The sequence below is a fragment of the Penaeus vannamei genome, chromosome 39, assembly GCF_042767895.1.
Source record: "Penaeus vannamei isolate JL-2024 chromosome 39, ASM4276789v1, whole genome shotgun sequence".
Taxonomy (NCBI): Eukaryota; Metazoa; Arthropoda; class Malacostraca; order Decapoda; family Penaeidae; genus Penaeus; species Penaeus vannamei.
The window spans coordinates 10,698,089-10,718,088 of record NC_091587.1 but is presented as its reverse complement, the minus strand read 5'-3'; the positions used below and the strand labels follow the sequence as shown (position 1 = coordinate 10,718,088).

At 37.9% G+C, this 20,000-nt stretch overlaps 1 protein-coding gene across 1 annotated transcript in view; it reads right to left on the bottom strand.

Annotated features, from left to right (window-relative positions):
- Window positions 1-6,945: 6,945 nt before the first annotated feature.
- The window catches only part of LOC113814679 (cyclin-I), a 115,637-nt gene continuing 102,582 nt past the window's right edge, over window positions 6,946-20,000 (bottom strand). The window contains exons 3-8 of the mRNA XM_070116934.1: window positions 13,504-13,713; window positions 12,197-12,387; window positions 11,461-11,638; window positions 10,585-10,791; window positions 9,993-10,461; window positions 6,946-9,848 (exon numbers count right to left, since the gene is read on the bottom strand). Coding sequence (XP_069973035.1) covers window positions 9,733-9,848; window positions 9,993-10,461; window positions 10,585-10,791; window positions 11,461-11,638; window positions 12,197-12,387; window positions 13,504-13,713 — 1,371 coding nt within the window. The 3' untranslated portion in view covers window positions 6,946-9,732. The remainder of the gene's footprint in view (window positions 9,849-9,992; window positions 10,462-10,584; window positions 10,792-11,460; window positions 11,639-12,196; window positions 12,388-13,503; window positions 13,714-20,000) is intronic.

Here is a 20,000-nt window from a genome sequence, read left to right as displayed (position 1 = left end):
GTTTTCTTCAAGAGGTCTTCTGAAGCATGGAGGGTAGACTTTCCTATTCCCGGCCACTCAAGGCAAGGAACTAGTGTCGAAGCTGTGGCAGGAGTGACCCGCCGTTGCGAGTCTAAAAGCGGGTCACTGCACAGCCAGCCCCGGTTCGATCTATCTTGGACCAGGGAGAAACCTTCCACGTTATTCTGCCGCGCCTGTCTCCTGTATCGCCGGGCGACAGGAGTCCTGAAGGTTGAGCGATGTTGCATGCTACGACCTGCAGCTGCTACATACCTCTTTGGTCCTCTATTTTGGCTTTTCTGGGAGGCTTGACGAAGGTCCGGTCAAGTCAGTCGGCGGTCAAATAGGGCTAGGGTCAAGCAGACACTGTGTGCCCGCAACTGCCATTTAGTGTAGTGTAGTACAAAGAGAGGAAGCATGCCTGAGCATATTTCCTCACTACCCCCCTCCCCTCCTCCCTGTGGCTGCTCGGTGTATTTAGGCCTATAACAATCCCCCTTTGGACTCCATGGTGGGTGAGGAAATGGAGAATTCTAATTTGTATGATTTCAACTTTCAAAAGAACTGGTCCTCTCCCTGACGATGGTATGCGACCACTGAAACACGGCCAGTGGAATGATGGGCTTTGCGAAGGAGAGAGAGGGAGATTCCAGTGGGTGTCAGTGTGGTGAAGACAATGAAGGAACCGCTGTAGTGCTCTGCGGACGCCTCGGAGATTTGGTGTTTCGTTGTGCATTAAGCTCCAGGTGACATGCAAGAATATATATACAATAATATATGAATAAGTGGTAAGTAATTATTATAATCACGGTGTGGTATAAGATTTGTCTTGTGACTGCATATCAAGTGGAAGGATATATTAGTGTATTGTTGATGTTGTTCCCTTTATAGTGTTAGTAGATAAAATCCCAACTAGATAATTCTATTATGGCCATAAATTCATTCGGCCAGTTGTGCTTATGTCCTCAGTAGACTGGTATATTAATAATAGAGTTTTCCACGAACTTAGGTGAAGTTTTTCCGTTGTATATTTTAATTTTGGAAAATTATGATACGGGGACATAAGAATTACAAATCAATGTGAAAATATAGTGATTCATTCATTTTCATTGTTTCTCAAATTTTGCTCCTGAAGTGTAGAATGCAAACAATATCTTGTTTAGGAAAATCGATTTGAATGTTGTCATTCGATGGATAGGTTTTGTCTGCGTTAGTACCTCATGACGGACATCGATGGTGCCAAACAATTTCTTTCTGGAAATCAATTAGAACTTTTTAATTGGTTGAGTAGATCAACCAATAAAATGATGAATGTAAAAGGAACATTATATTTGCAATAATAGTAACAAAAACAACAAAGAGGGTGACTTAATGGTAACAATAACAACAGAATAACAAATAGAACGAATTTAAACATATTAGTACATAAAGATGATTTCGTTAGAGTTTGCGTGTTGCCTTTTTTCGGTCGAAACGAATTATTGAATGTAAGAGAGAGAGAACGAGCTGAGAGGATATACCCATCACTGTTTGTTTAATGAATGCATTGCTATGTAAGTGGACAATCATATTTGCGTAACGGATATTTATGTGAAGTGTGAAAAAATAAACATATTGCACAGATTCTCAAAGTGGTATTGAATTCATTGAGATGTAGAAAAGACAGAAAGCTGAAAGCGGAGATTGAAGACGAAGTTTGCTAAATTTTCTTTAGAAATGTTTATTCAACAATAGTTTTTTTTTATATTACGATTGAATGCATTACAGTATTGGTAAATAAAATCCCAATTAAAGAATTCTATTATGGCCATGAATCCATTCGGCCTGGTGTGTGTATGTCCTCAGTAGACTGGTATATTAAAAATAGGGTGTGTCTGATTAAATGTATAAGAACCACAATTTGGATTTTTTTTTTATGAAGGTCTTGTTTGTAAGTAAGTAGCCAAATCCCTACTTATTTTAGAAAATACGTATTTGGTTACATATCCCTTAGCAGTGATTATTCAATAACAGGTGTTATATATTTATAAGTGAATGCATTATGCATGAATTCATTCGGCCATTTGTGTATGTCCTCAGTCGACTAGTATTTTAATAATAGGGTGATGAGTCTGAAATTGAAAAGGTATCCCCCTAGTAATTATTCTCTTTAGAATTTATATGATACGAGGACTTAAGGAATTAATGTGGAAATAAAAATATGACGATTAGTTCATTGTTCACCAGCATTGTTTCTCAAAGATTTCTTCTGAAGTGTAGATTGAAAATGCCAAACAATATCTTCCTTGTATAGTAAAAGCGATCTGGAATATTGTCATTCGATGGATAGGTGCTGTCTGCGTGAGTACCTTGTCATGTCGGACATCGACGGTGTCAAATATTTTCTTTCGGCAGGGAAGTCAATTTGAACTTTTTCTTTGGTTGAGTAATCGACCAATAAAATTGATGAATGTGAAAGGAACATGCTTGCAGTAACAGTAACAATTTCAGGCATTTTGAAATGCCAGTCAATGCATACAATAAGATGTATTTTATTCTTGTCTTAACATACGTTCGATTATAGATAAGAGACAATTCACATTTCTGTATATTATTGTATATTGTCTATTAGTCATATTTATAGAATTTGCTTGCTTTATTATAATCATTATTTTGAAACTAAGCTGTAAAGAATAAAGCTGAGGCCATTAATATTCGATTTGAAAAAAATAAACATGGAATGTCTGTTTATTTTTCATGTGCTCTATTATGCATTTCTTTTCATATATTAAAAGGTGAGAGACCAATTTCGTTACGTCTTCTTTAGTAGTGTTTAATTAACAACATGGTTTATGTTATAAATAAATGCATTGCAGTGTTAACCGGAAAAAATCCCAGCTAGCTCATTTTATTATGGCAGTAAATTCAATCGGTTATTTTTGCGTTATGTCCTCAGTAGACTGGTATATTAATCATAGGGTAGAATGTTGAGTAGGTGATTTAATGTTTCTCGAGGATAGTAGTTTATTTTTGGATTTAATATATAAACTCCAAGTGGTTATAGATGCATGACGATTAGTTCATTTTTCATCATTATTTTTTCTCAGCGTTTGTTTCTGAAGTGTAGATCGAGGATGCCAAACAATATCTTTCTTGTCTTCTCATAAAATAACGATATTGCAACTTACTAGGCCCGCTAAAAGCACGAAATTGTTCTGTGTAATATTCCTCTTCACTGAATACGTTCATAAATTGCACACAAATAGAATAACCTGATTGGTAGATGTAATTAATCTATGACCAGCGAAATTATGGTGCAAACGACGTAAAATTATTCTTAATGGTATTCTAATCTTCCAGAATCTTTTGCAGTTTGGTGGGAATTTTGAAATGCCAATCAATGCATACAATAGGATGTATTTTATTATCTTAACATGCGTTCAAATATATATATATATATATATATATATATATATATATATATATATATATATATATATATATATATATATATATATATATATATATACATATATATATTTTTTTTTTTTTTCTTTCTTTTTTTTTCTTTTTTTCTTTTTCTTTTTTTCGGTTTGTTGTCGATAATCTTCGATAGCAATATATTTGTATTGGATTTGCCTGGGTTTCTCTGTTCTTTCTATAATCACTCTTCCTAATCTTAATTTCTCTCTGGTATTTATAATGCAAATACTGCTAATTTTTTCCCCATATATGCCTCATGTATTATCATTTTCATTTATTTCTATCATTTTCTCATGTGATGGTCAAGGTGACTTGTTGAATTACCGACAAAACCCTTATCATGAAGGTAGTCTCTCTCTCTCTCTCTCTCTCTCTCTCTCTCTCTCTCTCTCTCTCTCTCTCTCTCTCTCTCTCTCTCTCTCTCTCTCTCTCTCTCTCTCTCTCTCTCTCTCTCTCTCTCTGAAATCAATAATTGTAGTTATTAGAAAGTAATTATTGCCTATTAGTCCTATTTATTTCATTTGCTTGCTTTATTATAATCATTATTTTGAAACTAAGCTGTGAAGAGTAAAGCTGAGGCCATTAATATTCGATTTTAAAAATTAAACATGGAAAGTCTGTTTATTTTTCACGTACTCTATTATGTATTTATTCAACAACAGAGTTTATATTGTTATAAATAAATGCATTATAGAGAAAATTCCAGTTTGATTATTTTATTACGGCCGTGAATTCATTCGGTTATCTGTGCGTTATATCCTCCATAGACTGATATATTAATCATACGGTGATATGTATAATATACCATTGATTTTCCCCTTCTGCAGTTTGTGTTTTTGGATATAAGATGAAAAATCACAGTGGTTATCAGCGCGTAATTACTAGTTCATTCTTAATTGATTCTCAACGTTTGCTTCTGAAGTGTGGATCGAGGATACCAAAGAGTATCATTCTATGGATATGTTTTGTCTCTGTATGTAGCCAAGTCCATATTTATTCTAGAATATATGGATTTGGATACATATTTAGCAGTATTTATTCAACAATAGGGTTTATATTGTTATAAAATATGCATTACAATGTAAGCAGAGAAAGTCGCAGCTAGTTATATTATGGCCGTAAATTCATACAGCTATTTGTGCATCATGTCCTCAGTAGCCTATATTTCAACATAGGGTGTTATGTTCATCCAGGGAATCTTCGTTTCCCTTCTTTACTTTATTTAATTAGTTTAATTAATGAATCGTTTATGTTATATCTATTGCGTCTTTTTAATTGTGGGTATGATATTAGAAATTTAAGTGGGCAAGAACGTATAATTATTAGTCTATTTATTCATCATTATTGTATATATCGACGATGCTAAACGTACTGTTTCTTGTATAGGAAAATCAAATTAGATTATATTCTATGAATAGGTTTTGTTGTGTGAGTGTGTAACCAAATTCCTATTTGTTTTTGAAAATATGTATTTGGTTACAAGTGAATGCATTATAGTGTTAGAGAAAATCCCTCCTAGAGAATTTTATTATGGCCATAAATTCATTCGGTTAAGATGTGTGCGTTATGTCCTCAGCAGACTGGTATATTAATCATAGGGTATTGTTTAATGTCGCGGTTTGATTTTTTTTTTTTTTTTTATCTGTAAATTCAAATGGGTGTGGACATATAATAATTAGTTTACTTTTCATCATTACTGTTCCCAACGTTTGCGTCTGAAGAATGAATCGAGGATGCCAAACAATATCTTTCTTGTGTAGGAAAATCAATTTGGGTTTCATCATTTTATGAATAGGTTTTATCTGTGTATGTAGCCAAATCCCCATTTTTTTCATTAATATGTATTTGGTCACATCTTTAGAAACGTGTATTCAACAACAGGTTTTATATTATAAGTGAATGCATTACAGTGTTATTAGATAAAATCCCAACTAAATGATTTTATTATGGTCATGAATTCATTCGGTCAGTTGTGCGTGTCCTCAGTAGACTGATGTATTAATAATAGGGTGCGATTAATCAATTTCCGAATGCTATCACGTATTTTTGGAAATATGTTATGAGGACATTAGAAATACAAGTGAATATGAACAAATGAAGTATCTTTTCACCGTTATTGTTTCACAAAGTATAGTTTAGTGTAGATCGAGGATGCCAAATAATATCTTGTATAGTATCCATTGTAGTAACACCAAAAATACTTTCTGTAATAAAATTGTAAAGTATTTACATATTGGAGTAATTTTATGATGCCATGTATATGTGCATACGCATGAAATAATTATTAGAAAATTAAGTTTTGTCATATTCTAATAAAAATTAAAAATAATAAATTGATTAATTAAAAGATAAAAAAAAAACAGTGCAACGCTTATTTCAATGTATGTCAAGAAATCTATAATGAAAAAAGTTATTAAAGAATGGAATGATTATAAAATTCCATGAAAATATACATATTTTTCGATTAATACATTTCAAGTCCCTTATAAAAAAAAACGTTGCAAAACTTCGAAATCTAAATCTTTGAAATTAAGCATTTTAAAAATCTATAAAACTTTTAGTACCTCATATAAATGTTATGTTTTCTTAGTTACATATCTGAATAGTAGATGGCCTGTAAGAAGTTTTGGGCCTCAATTTTCTATTTTTTACGGTATGATACGTGCTTTCCTACCTTTCATGTATAGTCTTTAGTAATGATATAGCTTTTCTTCATGAATATAATTCTTTGTATTTGTAATGATCTTGGTCGTGATTATAATTACTCGGGCTCATATTATTTCCATTTTCCCCAGTACCTCGTTTTCTATAGTCGATTTTCGTCTATACACTTTCATGTGTTGAGTTGCTCAATGCCCTCTGTGTCTCCTCTTAATCTAAAACATTTATAATAGTTTCGCTTAATCTAATCTTCATTGTCTAGTTTATGCACTGAAATACCTTCAGATAAATCTAACAAAGCTCGAGTCAGAGAGGATTGTCTTCTACCAAATTTTTACTTGGTCTTAAATTTCCGTTTTCGATTCTTTAAATCCTTACTGCTTCTCAATTACCTGTTGTGTTTAACCTTTTAATAAATGGAAATAACCATTGATATAAATTCTGACTTAGAACACTATATATATTTTTTTTATGGAAGGGTAAGCAACTATAATTGTTCTTTGAAATATTATTCATTTCTTACAGCTTCGCCTGTACGTTGGGCTATAACCTCAGCATCGAGAATCCTGAAAGTTCATTATAGACTCAATATATCTTGCTGTGATGATACAGCTTAAAGTTGCCATTAGTTTCTTAACACGGAATAATAGAATAATACTAATGGCTCGTTCAGTACTTTCAGAGAACTGAAAACCAACAACTGTACTTCTCTGCAAATTTCCTTTACTACATTCACAGAGTAATAACAAAAGGTAGATAATATATATTTTTTAAATCTGTGAAATCATTCTTGCGAGGAAAGGAAAAGGAAACCATTGTGTCTTTTTGTAATATGATGTAATATCATTCTGATACATCAAAAATAAGAATCCATTACTTTAAGAATACTGCATAATTCTCCACTGTGTTGCGTCTCCAAGCAATCTATTTCTTGTACATTTGTTCAGATAAAATATCTCAAGGCAGGCCTCAACACAATGTTATTTCATACATATCTGTAAAATATACAAGTGTCTTGCAAGATTTCATATATAAAGATAATCTACATTTTCCTTTATTATACCTCTAAATAATAAATTGAAATGGTCTGCAAACACATGCATTATCCAAGGCCATTCATCATTACATAGCATCTTCTACATAACTACATCATAGGTAAATTAAATGCAATTATGACCACCTTCTTGTCTTTGCTATAATGTATAGGAATTGATGAGGCTTCTACTAAGGTATATTTACTAAACCTAAATTATGGAGATTTCTTCTTTTTTTTTGTACTTTTTTCATGAATAGAGATCACTATTCTTTAAACACTGACAAATACTATGAATTGGTAACTATTGAGTGGGAAGGTTAAGGGGACACACACACGCATGCACACGCGCATGCACACGCACACATGCACACACAAAGAAGAAAACAGGAATAGGGGAAGGTATTTCTCAACCATACTAGGATTCATGAGGCAGACATTGCTGTCGGACCTCAAGATAAAAGAAGGAACATGGAAATCATTCATTATTATTCTGTCGTAAGAATAAAAATCTCATATTAAAATAATCAAGTAAAACAAACATTTTTGTGGTACCAACTCGACTGCCTTGTCATAGTAAAATTGACTTTGGGTTTCGTTCTCTCCACCTGTCTACGGCCTCTCTCACAATGATACTCCTTCAGTGACAATATCCCCTAGAGCTTTAATTACCACTGCCACACACTTTGAAAAAGTGACTGAGGAATTATCAAAATCTGTCACTTCAGGCTTTATACAAAAATCTTCAACTCGGATTTTCTCATAATTTCTGTCACTAACAATGAAAAATATGCCATCTTGTCAGATCTTTTTTTCATTATCTCCTTGGTATATGAAAGCCCAAAATAATTTCCATCATGGAGTCAAATATTCATTCATTCTTTTTAGCCGTCATCACGAATGAACAATACGCAAACTTAGCACCCTGACGTCCTCTTACTTTAAAGCGTAATGAAGATCTACAATGAATGCTTCTTCAGACTAGCTTAGGTTTAAGTTTAAAGTTGCTAATGTTTTGTTCGCTTGAGCAATAATTGAATAGAATAATAAGTAGAACTGCATAGCGGATACATTGTTGTTCATTATAATAAAACAATGCTAATTTTGTAACAAAAATATGATCAGCATCCTTTGGCACAAAGTACTGGGTGCAACCTCTTACTGTGACACATTCTGCAAGGAAAATCATATCCTGTAGCAAACCTGTATTTCATTTCAATAAAAAAAAAGCTATGAATGAAGTCCAAAGCTTTGGAATGAGTACTCACACTTTCAGAATAGGCTCACCAAATGCATCGTAACTAATGGCAACAGACTACAATCTAAAATGCAAAATTTTCATTTTTCTTCAGCTGTCGACCTTGTTTAAAATGTGAAAGCCTCTTCTTTGGTGCTCATGTCATGAATCACATCTTAACACTGTCAATATTTTGCTTATTACATATAGGAATATAGTAGACCCTTAGAGCACCAGGTTATAAAATAAGTAAACTGGAATTTTCCATTTACGTGGATTCGCATACAATATAAAATGTGAATCACTTTTCGTAATGCCAACTCTTCCTCGATGATTTACTGGAAAACATAAAAAGATTAATAATCATAAAAAGACTACTCTATGCTGTACATAACTATTATTTTTACTAAAGACTGCTTACAATAAATTTGTACATTACTCATAGCTGAGATCCCTGTACTGTGCTGCACTTACATCCTCAAAAAATACAGTCCACAATAGCTTCTATGGCCATAATAATCTATCTTTTTCTTAAATAACTTCTTTGATATCATATTTACGACTCCTTAGCACCATATCTTTCATAAAACTGCTGTCCATATTTTTGGTGTTCATACAAAGCCGAATAGCAAATCAGTTACACAACATACATCTCTGGTAACCACAGTACAACTAAATACCTTAAAATTAAATAAAGAAAATACAATGTGCATTTCCGTCCTCCAAGAAGGGAATCACAATCTTTTTATATAAGAACATAACGCTCGGATAGCCTGATCAACGATTAGTATCAGCCTTTACCTGATGTGAAAGGAAGTGGCGAGGGAGGGATTAATAATATGCATACTCTCATGCAGCCTGTCATTGATACAACTGGCATCACAAGATTAAAACTAAAAGACAATTCAACTCAAGATCTCCAACAAAAAAGTTGGAGTCCTTTCAAAATAAAATCTTGGAAGTCCATCTGAAGAAAAGAAGAAAAAAAAAAGGTTCAAATTTCCATTCTGAGACCACTTCATCTATGAAGGCATTGGTATCATTTACACAAAAGTTTATTTGTACAATGAAATAAAACTACTTGTGCCACCTGAGGAACTGGCAGTGGTTACTGTGATCTGAGGTAAAAACCACGCATCTGTGGCCTGTTGATTTAAAGTAAGTGATTTCCCTATAACAATATTGTCCATTCTCCTCAAGTGGCTTTTATAAGACTGGTGGGATGCAACAGCTTCACAACTTCACCAGAAAGAACAGAATGTTTGTTACTGTGTCCTTGTCGGTGGGAGAATTACTTTTTTTCTTTCTTTTGGGGAGTGGGGGTGGGGTGGGGGGGCAATTATACACCAAGGGCTCGGGTTAAAGGTGTGAGATGTAAGCGCAACACCTGAGCATAGGTCATTGGTCTGTAAACTTGTTCAGTGACTTCCAAAGCCTTCTGGCGCCAGCACAGGTCTGAAATAAGATGATTATCAGTCAGAATAATATCCAACAATAATAGCATATGAATCAAATTTGTTTCAATAATACAGAACTGTAAAGTTCAAAATGCAATCCTGCAGATATAAAGTTATTACCCGTGTTTAAATTTAAACCTACCTTCTTTCTTAACAACAACATTGCGAATGTCAGGAAACTCTGGACTCATTGGTGAGAAGATGGGTGAATTAAGAATGCCAACAGGCTCTACCAGGGGTCCTTCCCACTCTTGCTGAGATTCCTCATTTTCGACTTCCATCTCCATCTCTTCCTCCTCTTCCTCCTCCTCTTCGCATATCTCTTCAAACATCTTTTTCGTTGTGATGAGAGATATCTTGCATGGGATTTTCAGAGCTTGTTTCAGAGAGCTCTTCATGGAGTTCTTTGCTTTAAACGTGGGCTTGGTCTTCTTCTTCTTGGAGGACAACTTCTTGCAGGTGGCAGGTTTAGTGGGGCACATTTTGCTAGCAGTGAGAGGGTCACTGATGATGGGCACTGGTGAGTAGAGGCGCCGGATGTCACTGTACGTGTCGTCTAGCTCCTCTGGACATTCTGGTGGTTTTTCTTGGAGGGGCGTATCTGTTGCAATCTATAAAAGATCATATGCAAATAACTGACTGTTCATCTTTTAGATACTCTCCCAGTCTGCACAAGAAATGCAAAGTTGTCCAACCACTGTTATTCACCTGAAGCAACTTGTTCCAGGACTTACCTTGTCATGAGCATACAGCTTCTTGATGTCCACATACATGTCCTCCTCTTCAGTGTCAATGGAGTGTCCCACTTTCCTTTTGTTGGGTCTTGAGGGCGGGCTCTGCTGGCTGGTCTTCAAGGGGGGGACAGGAAGGAATTCAAAGGATTCCTCTCCAAGGATCTCCTTTACTAATGCTCGTGCGCTGGCTAGCTCTTCATCACTCACCTGAAAAATGGACAATGGAAAATTTAAGAATAACATCACCAATAAGGTATAACAATGCTGTATGGGATATGGTTAGAATGATTTGTCTGCATACTGATTATGACAAGCACACTAATAATGGCAATTATAATAATCCTTTCACACTATCACTGTCTCCTCTATGGTTACTGAGCACTTAACTCAGAGGTGTCACAGCTTAGTGACAAATCATATCTAAGTGTTGCAGCCTGATATACTACATAGTATATATTTACATGGTCAACCCTTGGCATTCACAAACCATTTTTACCACAAGTATCAACATTCTACTCATTCCCACTATAGAAAGTGAAGCATTTTGCATAATGATTCAATGTATACTTAAAAACAGACTGTGTTGGGCTGAGGTAATAGGTGACCATGTATGAATACACTGTACACTCATGAACTAATTCTACAATAGTTGTTTGTGCTGATATTACCCAGCACAAAAAAACAGAGGGGAAGTGATTGCATGGACAAGCCTGAAGGAAATTCCATGAGTTTGGTGAAGATGATGAGAAATGCATGGAGGATGATATACTGCAGGAATGCGGAGATATCATAATTAGACTTTAAAATATTGTAAAAAAAAAAAAGGGGGTGAAGCCATTCAAGAGAGAGCCATCCACAAACAGCTATAAGACGAACCTGTGTGAGTGCTTGGAGCCAAAGTGTGAGACCTGGCTCTGACGCAGACGTGTCCAGGGCCAGAGACAGTAAGGCAAGGCTAAGCAAAGATGGCCGGATGCTTCCACTGCGTCCTGAGCACACAACTCGCCACAATCGGTTTGTCAGGTGGCCCAGCTGACGTGTTGGCGATCCGCTCCTATAATTAGTTACTCATTATTGCCAACATATACTAAAAATTTGGAGTGATATTTTAGGTCATGATGATATCAATTGAAGACAACCTGACAGATACAGCATTGTGCATAATAGATGAACATTTAAAAAGGCCACTTAACTTTAAAAAGTAAAATAATATTAATGACACATAAAAACAATGATAATAATAAAAATAACAATAACATCAAAACAATAATAATAGTAATAGTAATAACAACAACAATAATAATAGTAATAATAGCAATAAAAATAGTAGTAATAACAATAACAGTAACAATATTAATAACAATAATAATAATTATTATTATTATAATTATTATCATAATCATTATTATCATAATTCATATACAATTTATATAATTATAATTATAATCATAATAATAACAAAAACACAACACCATAATAGAAATAATAGTGATAATAATAATAACAACAACAACAATAGTACCAATAATAATAAAAGTAAAACGAGCAAACAACGGTCTCTGAAAGGACAGGCTCAAAGAAAAATACTCCCAAAACTCTGTTCATCACCAACCTCTGCGCTTGCTGGTGCTTCGGTGCAGAGACAATAGCCAAGGCATGAAGCACCTGAAGGAAATCCAGAGTGATGGACGCCTTCGGGTGCCATGACAGCTTGTCCAGCAGCACACGCTCCATCCGCAGGAGCTCTCTGTGGGTGCAGTCCATGCCTCCTCGCTCCACTACCTCTATCGTGGCTGGGACATTCTGCTCGGGAGGAGAGAAAAAAGAGAAGAGGCAGGAGATTGTGATTAATTTACATAATTCATAGTTGTGTAAGTACATAGAAAAGAAAAAAGAAAAAGGGCTGTAATCCATTTATGTAATTCAGAGCTATGTACGTACATAATGCAGCTACAATTGGTATCACTCCCAAATCTAGACCACAAAAAACTTGTATCACTCAACAATACCCTTATATTAAATACTAGGACCCTGGTTCTTAGTCAGGGAAGATCTCCTTGGTGGATATGCGATTTCTGGGGAAAGGATCGAGTCTCAAGCCCATGGGAAAAGGGAAGAAATCTTTCTAATCCTACATGGAATTTTCTTAGCAAGTGTTGTTGCCCTTATGTAGTGCTTAGACAGAATAATTTCAGTTTCTATATTTCAATTCAAAAGGAATATCTAATCATCTAACTGAAGATGTGAGGGCGAGGGGGGGGGGGGGCAGATAGAAAGGGCCCACTATCAGCACTTGGAATAGTTTAAGAACAACAGACGGCCTGCTACAGAGCTGGTAAAAAAAATAACAGTTCAATGACAATTTTCATGCTATTTATATGATCATGAGATATCAATTTATGAAATCTTCATAAAGGACAAGTATGACATGACTGCTCTGAAAATCTGAAAGGAGGAAGAAAGAGGGTAAAACATAAAAGAAGAAAGAGAAAGAAAAGAAGCAATTGAAGAATAAGAAAGGAAGAATGGAAGGAGGAGAAGGAGAATGAGGAACAGGGGAAGACATAAAAGAAGAGAGAGAAGGAATAAGAAAAGAGGCAAGAGAAGAATAAGAAAAGGAAGAGGATGATGAGGAAGAAGAGAGAAAAGTAAAAAAAATAAGAAATTGAAAAGAAGAATAGTGGAATTAGTAGCAGCAGAAGACAAAAAAAAAAAAATGGAAAGGCAAAGAAGAAAAAAAAGAGAGGATAAAGAAGAAAAAGACAAAGAAGAAAAAAAAGACAGGATAAAGAAGAAGAAGAAACACAAAACAAAGAAAATGAAGATGAAAAAAGAAAAGAAACGAAAAAAGAGAAAGAAAAGGGAAAAAAAAGGAAAAAATCCACAAACAAACAAAAAAAACAACAAGAGTGCCCCCACCTCGTCCTCCTCGTGGATCTTGGCGGCGATGAAGAGCGCAGCGGCCCCGACGGCGTGCAGGTACCGCGGCGGGATCCTGACGCGGTGCAGGAGGCGGTCCAGCAGCGCCGCCGCCGTGAAGCCCGTCTCGGGCGCCCACCCCAGCCGCCTGCACGCCGCCCCCTGCCAGCTCACCTGCCGGTCCCGCCCCGCCACGCCCACCTCCTCGCCCTGTAACGAAAGAGAAGGTCAGTCTGTGAATGCATGGGCGTGTGATGGTGAATAAATACATATAAGGGTTAAAATTAAAATGATCATGTGAATAAATAAGCATATCGTACACACAATATAAATAAGTAAATAGACAAAAAATATAATAATAAATAAAATAAAATAAAAAGTAAATAGAAAAAAATAAATAAAAAAATAAAAAATAAAAATATAATGATTACATACATAAATCACACTAGATATTGAATATATCTGAATTAACAAAAGAGACCAGACCCTACGTAAATAAAAAGAAGTACAGAGAAAGGATAGTAAAGAAAATCCGTAATGAAAAAGGTCAATAAAAGAACAAATAAATAATCAAATACAAACCGTAACAAATTCATTCACACATATACAAGACTAAATAAGTACATTTTCACCCAACACAACCGCAACCCAGACAGTAAACATATAAACAAGGTAGAAAAAAATTAAAAATAACAAATAAACAAATAAGTATAAAGACAAATTAGCCAAGAGACACACATCGCGAGCAGGGTCGACAAGCTGAGCATCGCTTTGCGCTGTCACAAAATTTAATAAATAAAAAAAAAGGAAATACATACTGTGACCATAACATTAAAATAACCTAGAGAGAGAGAGAGAGAGAGAGAGAGAGAGAGAGAGAGAGAGAGAGAGAGACAGAGAGAGACAGAGAGAGAGAGAGAGAGAGAGAGAGAGAGAGAGAGAGAGAGAGAGAGAGAGAGAGAGAGAGAGAGAGAGAGAGAGAGAGAGAGAGAGAGAGAGAGAGAGAGAGAGAGAGAGGAGAGGAGGAGGGAGGGAGGGAGGGAGGGAGGGAGGGAGGAGGAGGGAGGGAGGGAGGGAGGGAGGGAGAGGGAGGAGGGAGGGAGGGAGGGAGGGAGGGAGGGAGGAAGGAAGGAAGGAAGGAAGGAAGGAAGGAAGGAAGGAAGGAAGGGAGGGAGAGAGGGAGGGAGGAAGGAAGATAGAGAGAGAGAGGTAGGGAAGAAGGAAGGGAGAGAGAGGGAGGGAGGAAGGGAGAGAGAGAGAGAGAGAGAGAGAGAGAGAGAGAGAGAGAGAGAGAGAGAGAGAGAGAGAGAGAGAGAGAGAGAGAGAGAGAAATGTGAAGAGTTTACATCCACCATCTGCAGGCCACCAGCATTCCCCGTGGCGCAATCACACACAATGACACACACTCCTAACACGTTAACCCAGGCCTCTCGCTACTCAGTCACTCATTCACTCACTTACTCATTCTCTCATCTACTCACTTGCACACTCATTCTCACATCTACTCACTTACACACTCATTCTCACATCTACTCACTTACACACTCATTCTCACATCTACTCACTTACACACTCATTCTCAACTCAATCACATACACACACTCACACACTCACTTACACACTCATTCTCACATCTACTCACTTACACACTCATTCTCACATCTACTCACTTACACACTCATTCTCTCATCTACTCACTTACACACTCATTCTCACATCTACTCACTTACACACTCATTCTCACATCTACTCACTTACACACTCATTCTCACATCTACTCACTTACACACTCATTCTCACATCTACTCACTTACACACTCATTCTCACATCTACTCACTTACACACTCATTCTCACATCTACTCACTTACACACTCATTCTCACATCTACTCACTTACACACTCATTCTCTCATCTACTCACTTACACACTCATTCTCACATCTACTCACTTACACACTCATTCTCACATCTACTCACTTACACACTCATTCTCACATCTACTCACTTACACACTCATTCTCTCATCTACTCACTTACACACTCATTCTCTCATCTACTCACTTACACACTCATTCTCTCATCTACTCACTTACACACTCATTCTCTCATCTACTCACTTACACACTCATTCTCTCATCTACTCACTTACACACTCATTCTCTCATCTACTCACTTACACACTCATTCTCACATCTACTCACTTACACACTCATTCTCTCATCTACTCACTTACACACTCATTCTCTCATCTACTCACTTACACACTCATTCTCTCATCTACTCAATTACACTCATTCTCCTCAATCTTTCACTTACACACTCATTCTCACATCTACTCCACTTACACACTCATTCTCTCATCTACTCACTTTAACACTCATTCTCTCCTCATCTACTCACTTACACACTCATTCTCTCATCTACTCACTTTTTCATTCTCTAAATGTCTACTCACTTACACTTTCTCATTCTCACATCTACTCACTTACACACTCATTCTCACATCTACTCACTTACACACTCATTCTCACATCTACTCACTTACACACTCATTCTCACATCTACTCACTTACACACTCATTCTCACATCTACTCACTTACACACTCATTCTCACATCTACTCACTTACACACTCAATCTCCACATCTCTTCACTTACACACTCCCATTCTCTCATCTACTCACTTACACACTCATTCTCTCATCTACTCACTTACACACTCATTCTCACATCTACTCACTTACACACTCATTCTCTCATCTACTCACTTACACACTCATTCTCACATCTATTCACTTACACACTCATTCTCTCATCTACTCACTTACACACTCATTCTCTCATCTACTCACTTACACACTCATTCTCTCATCTACTCACTTACACACTCAATTACTCATTTACTCACACACATTCACTCATTTACTCACACACATTCACTCATTTACTCACACACATTCACTCATTTACTCACACACATTCACTCATTTACTCACACACATTCACTCATTTACTCACACACATTCACTCATTTACTCACACACATTCACTCATTTACTCACACACATTCACTCATTTACTCACACACATTCACTCATTTACTCACACACATTCACTCATTTACTCACACACATTCACTCATTTACTCACACACATTCACTCATTTACTCACCTGCACGCTCATATACTTATTTACTCACTTACAAACTCATTCACTCCTTTAATCACACACTCAATCCCTCATTAACTCACTCACACACTAAATCACTCATTTAAGTCACACACTCACTCATTTACTTATTTCAACACTTACAATTTCATTTATTTATTCAAGTACCCTCTCACTCATTTACTTACTCACTAACTCCGTCAAATAACTCGTTTTCTCTTGATTCACTCTTTCATCCACTCACCCGTTCCCTCATCACTGACACACGCATTCACTCATCTATTTTTCCCTCATCCACTCATTCAATCACTTATTTCCTCTCTCATATATTCACTTACTCACTAATTCTCTCTCTCGCCCTCCCTCCCTCCCTCTCTCCCTCTCTCCCTCTCTCTCTCTCTCTCTCTCTCTCTCTCTCTCTCTCTCTCTCTCTCTCTCTCTCTCTCTCTCTCTCTCTCTCTCTCTCTCTCTCTCTCTCTCTCTCTCTCCCTCTCTCTCCCTCTCTCTCTCTCTCTCTCTCTCTCTCTCTCTCTCTCTCTCTCTCTCTCTCTCTCTCTCTCTCTCTCTCTCTCTCTCTCTCCCTCTCTCTCCCTCTCTCTCCCTCTCTCTCCCTCTCTCTCTCCCTCTCTCTCTCTCTCTCTCTCTCTCTCTCTCTCTCTCTCTCTCTCTCTCTCTCTCTCTCTCTCTCTCTCTCTCTCTCTCTCTCTCTCTCTCTCTCTCCCTCCCTCTCCCTCTCTCTCTCTCTCTCTCTCTCCTCTCTCTCCCTCTCTCTCTCCTCTCCTCTCCCTCTCTCTCCTCTCTCCCTCTCCCTCTCCCTCTCTCCCTCCTCCCTCCTCCCTCCTCTCCCTCTCCTCCCTCCTCTCCCTCTCTCCCTCTCTCCCTCTCTCCCTCTCTCCCTCTTCTCCCTCTCTCCCTCTCTCCCTCCTCTCTCCCTCCCTCCTTCCCCCTATCTTCTTCCAAACCGCTTCTGACCTCAAGATCCAGAAACCGCGATGCAGTTTCCCCAAATCCATTTCGCGAACGCATGCAACACTGCGGTTCCTGCGCGTTCGGGTTTTCGGGCGATATACATGTTGCACTGTGGTCCCCCCCTCCCCCTCCCCCTCCCCTTCCCTCCCCTCCCTCCCCACTCCCCCCCCCCATTCCCCTGGACTGGGTTTCTGTTGTTATGCAAGTTGCAACAGCCGAAAACATCATCGCAAACACGGTAACCCGAATAAGAGCGAGGTACATGTGAACTGTATCTTTAATTTTTTTTTTTTCCTTCTTTGTTTATTTATTCCTTTCTTTCCTTCTGAACTGGCGCAGTCTGACCGGGACAGATGTAACCCGTTGTTGCTAAAACCCGAAGAATATCTATTAACATGGACATGCGTATACGTAGAAATAGATGCATAAATGTCTATCTGACAGGTATACATTTATCTACCTATCCATCAACCCGGTAGATATGAATGTTTAGACAGATATGCATTTATTTCCGTGTATGCGCATGTCCGTAAAATGAATGTTCACTGAGCCGGACCTCGCACAATTTTCACAAAACCGGCCATCTGTCTCCAGATGCAGACGTGTGTGAAATATGCAATTCCTGCGCAAATATAGGAATGAGAATTTGCACGTATGTAAAAGCACGTGAATTTTGTCTTGGGTGAGGCGTTAACCTACATCCAGTCAAGCCTAGGTTCTGGAAGGTCTTGGGCCCTGGAATTCAGTTAATGAAAGCAGGGTTTTTTCATCTGGGGTCCTTGGATGGGTTCCAGGGGATCCCCGTGAGGATATGATAAAAACCAATATTCATATTCGCTGTTTGCAGCATAAAAAAGAGTACTTTTTAAAATATTGTTTACTTGTGTATCTCATATACGTATGAGTCACTCAAATCTCATAAAATAAAGTACACTCTACACATTATATCCAATTTTTTTTTTTTTTTTTTTTTTTGGGGGGGGAGGAAAGGGTCCATAGCTTTCACTATACCCTTAAAGAGGTCCGTCACGCCACACAGGTAAAGAACCACTGAGCTATAAAGATAAATAAATAAATAAAACATAGCAAATAAATAAATAAATAACAACAATAACATCGACGCAACTTCGTAATACTTGGCTTTACTTTTCCGTCACTTTTCCGGCGGCACAGTCTCTCGGCCGGTCCGGTGAAATATAAAACTTGTAGATACACCGAAATAAATTACACATCTACTAGTCTCCACATGCACATCCACCGGACAGACGGGTAGACAATTGTACATCTATCAGGCATACTGTCACATAGGCATTCGTTTCTGTGTGTACATATGTCCGTATAAACGAATACCAGCTGTGTCTGGCCTCGCACGAATTTTAACAAACTGGCGTGGAACTTGACCTCCGGACAATGAAGGCCTTTTCTGGATTCTCGCCCTTACTTACATCCTCTCCTTGATAACTTTTTTTCTCTCTCAGTGAGGGAGGGAGGGAGAGAGGAAGAGAGGGAGGGAGGGAGAGAGGGAGAGAGGAAGAGAGGAAGAGAGGGAGGGAGGGAGGAAGGGAGGGAGGGAGAGAGGGAGGGAGGGAGAGAGGAAGAGAGGGAGGGAGGGAGAGAGGAAGAGAGGGAAAGGGAGGGAGAGAGGATGAGAGGGAGGGAGGGTGAGAGGAAGAGAGGATGAGAGGAAGAGGAAGGGAGAGGAAGGGAGAGGAGAGGAAGAGAGGAAGAGAGGAGGGAGGGAGGGAGAGAGGAAGAGAGGAGGAGGGAGAGGAAGAGAGGAAGGGAGGAAGAAGAGGGAGGGAGGGAAGAAAGAGGAGAGAGAGGGAGGAAAGAAAGGGAGGAGAGAGGGAGGGAGAAAGGGGGAGAGAGGGAGAGAGAGAGAGAGAGAGAGAGAGAGAGAGAGAGAGAGAGAGAGAGAGAGAGAGAGAGAGAGAGAGAGAGAGAGAGAGAGAGAGAGAGAGAGACGAGCAAGACATAATATGAGGATGGGAAGTCTACGGAGAGGTAAGGGCGAATGTATTTATACATGTATTTCTGTATGTGTATGTATTCATGTACGTATCCATGTATTTCTGTATGTGTATGTATTCATGTACGTATCCATGTATTTCTGTATGTGTATGTATTCATGTACGTATCCATGTATTTCTGCATGAGTGTGAGTGAGTGAGTGAGTGAGTGAGTGAGTGAGTGAGTGAGTGAGTGAGTGAGTGAGTGAGTGAGTGAGTGAGTGAGTGAGTGAGTGAGTGAGCGAGCGAGCGATCGAGAGAGAGAGAATGACAGCCAGAGAAGAGAACGCACACCACCCACGCCCGCACAAAAGCCCACGCCCGAAAACACACACACACACACCGCCCA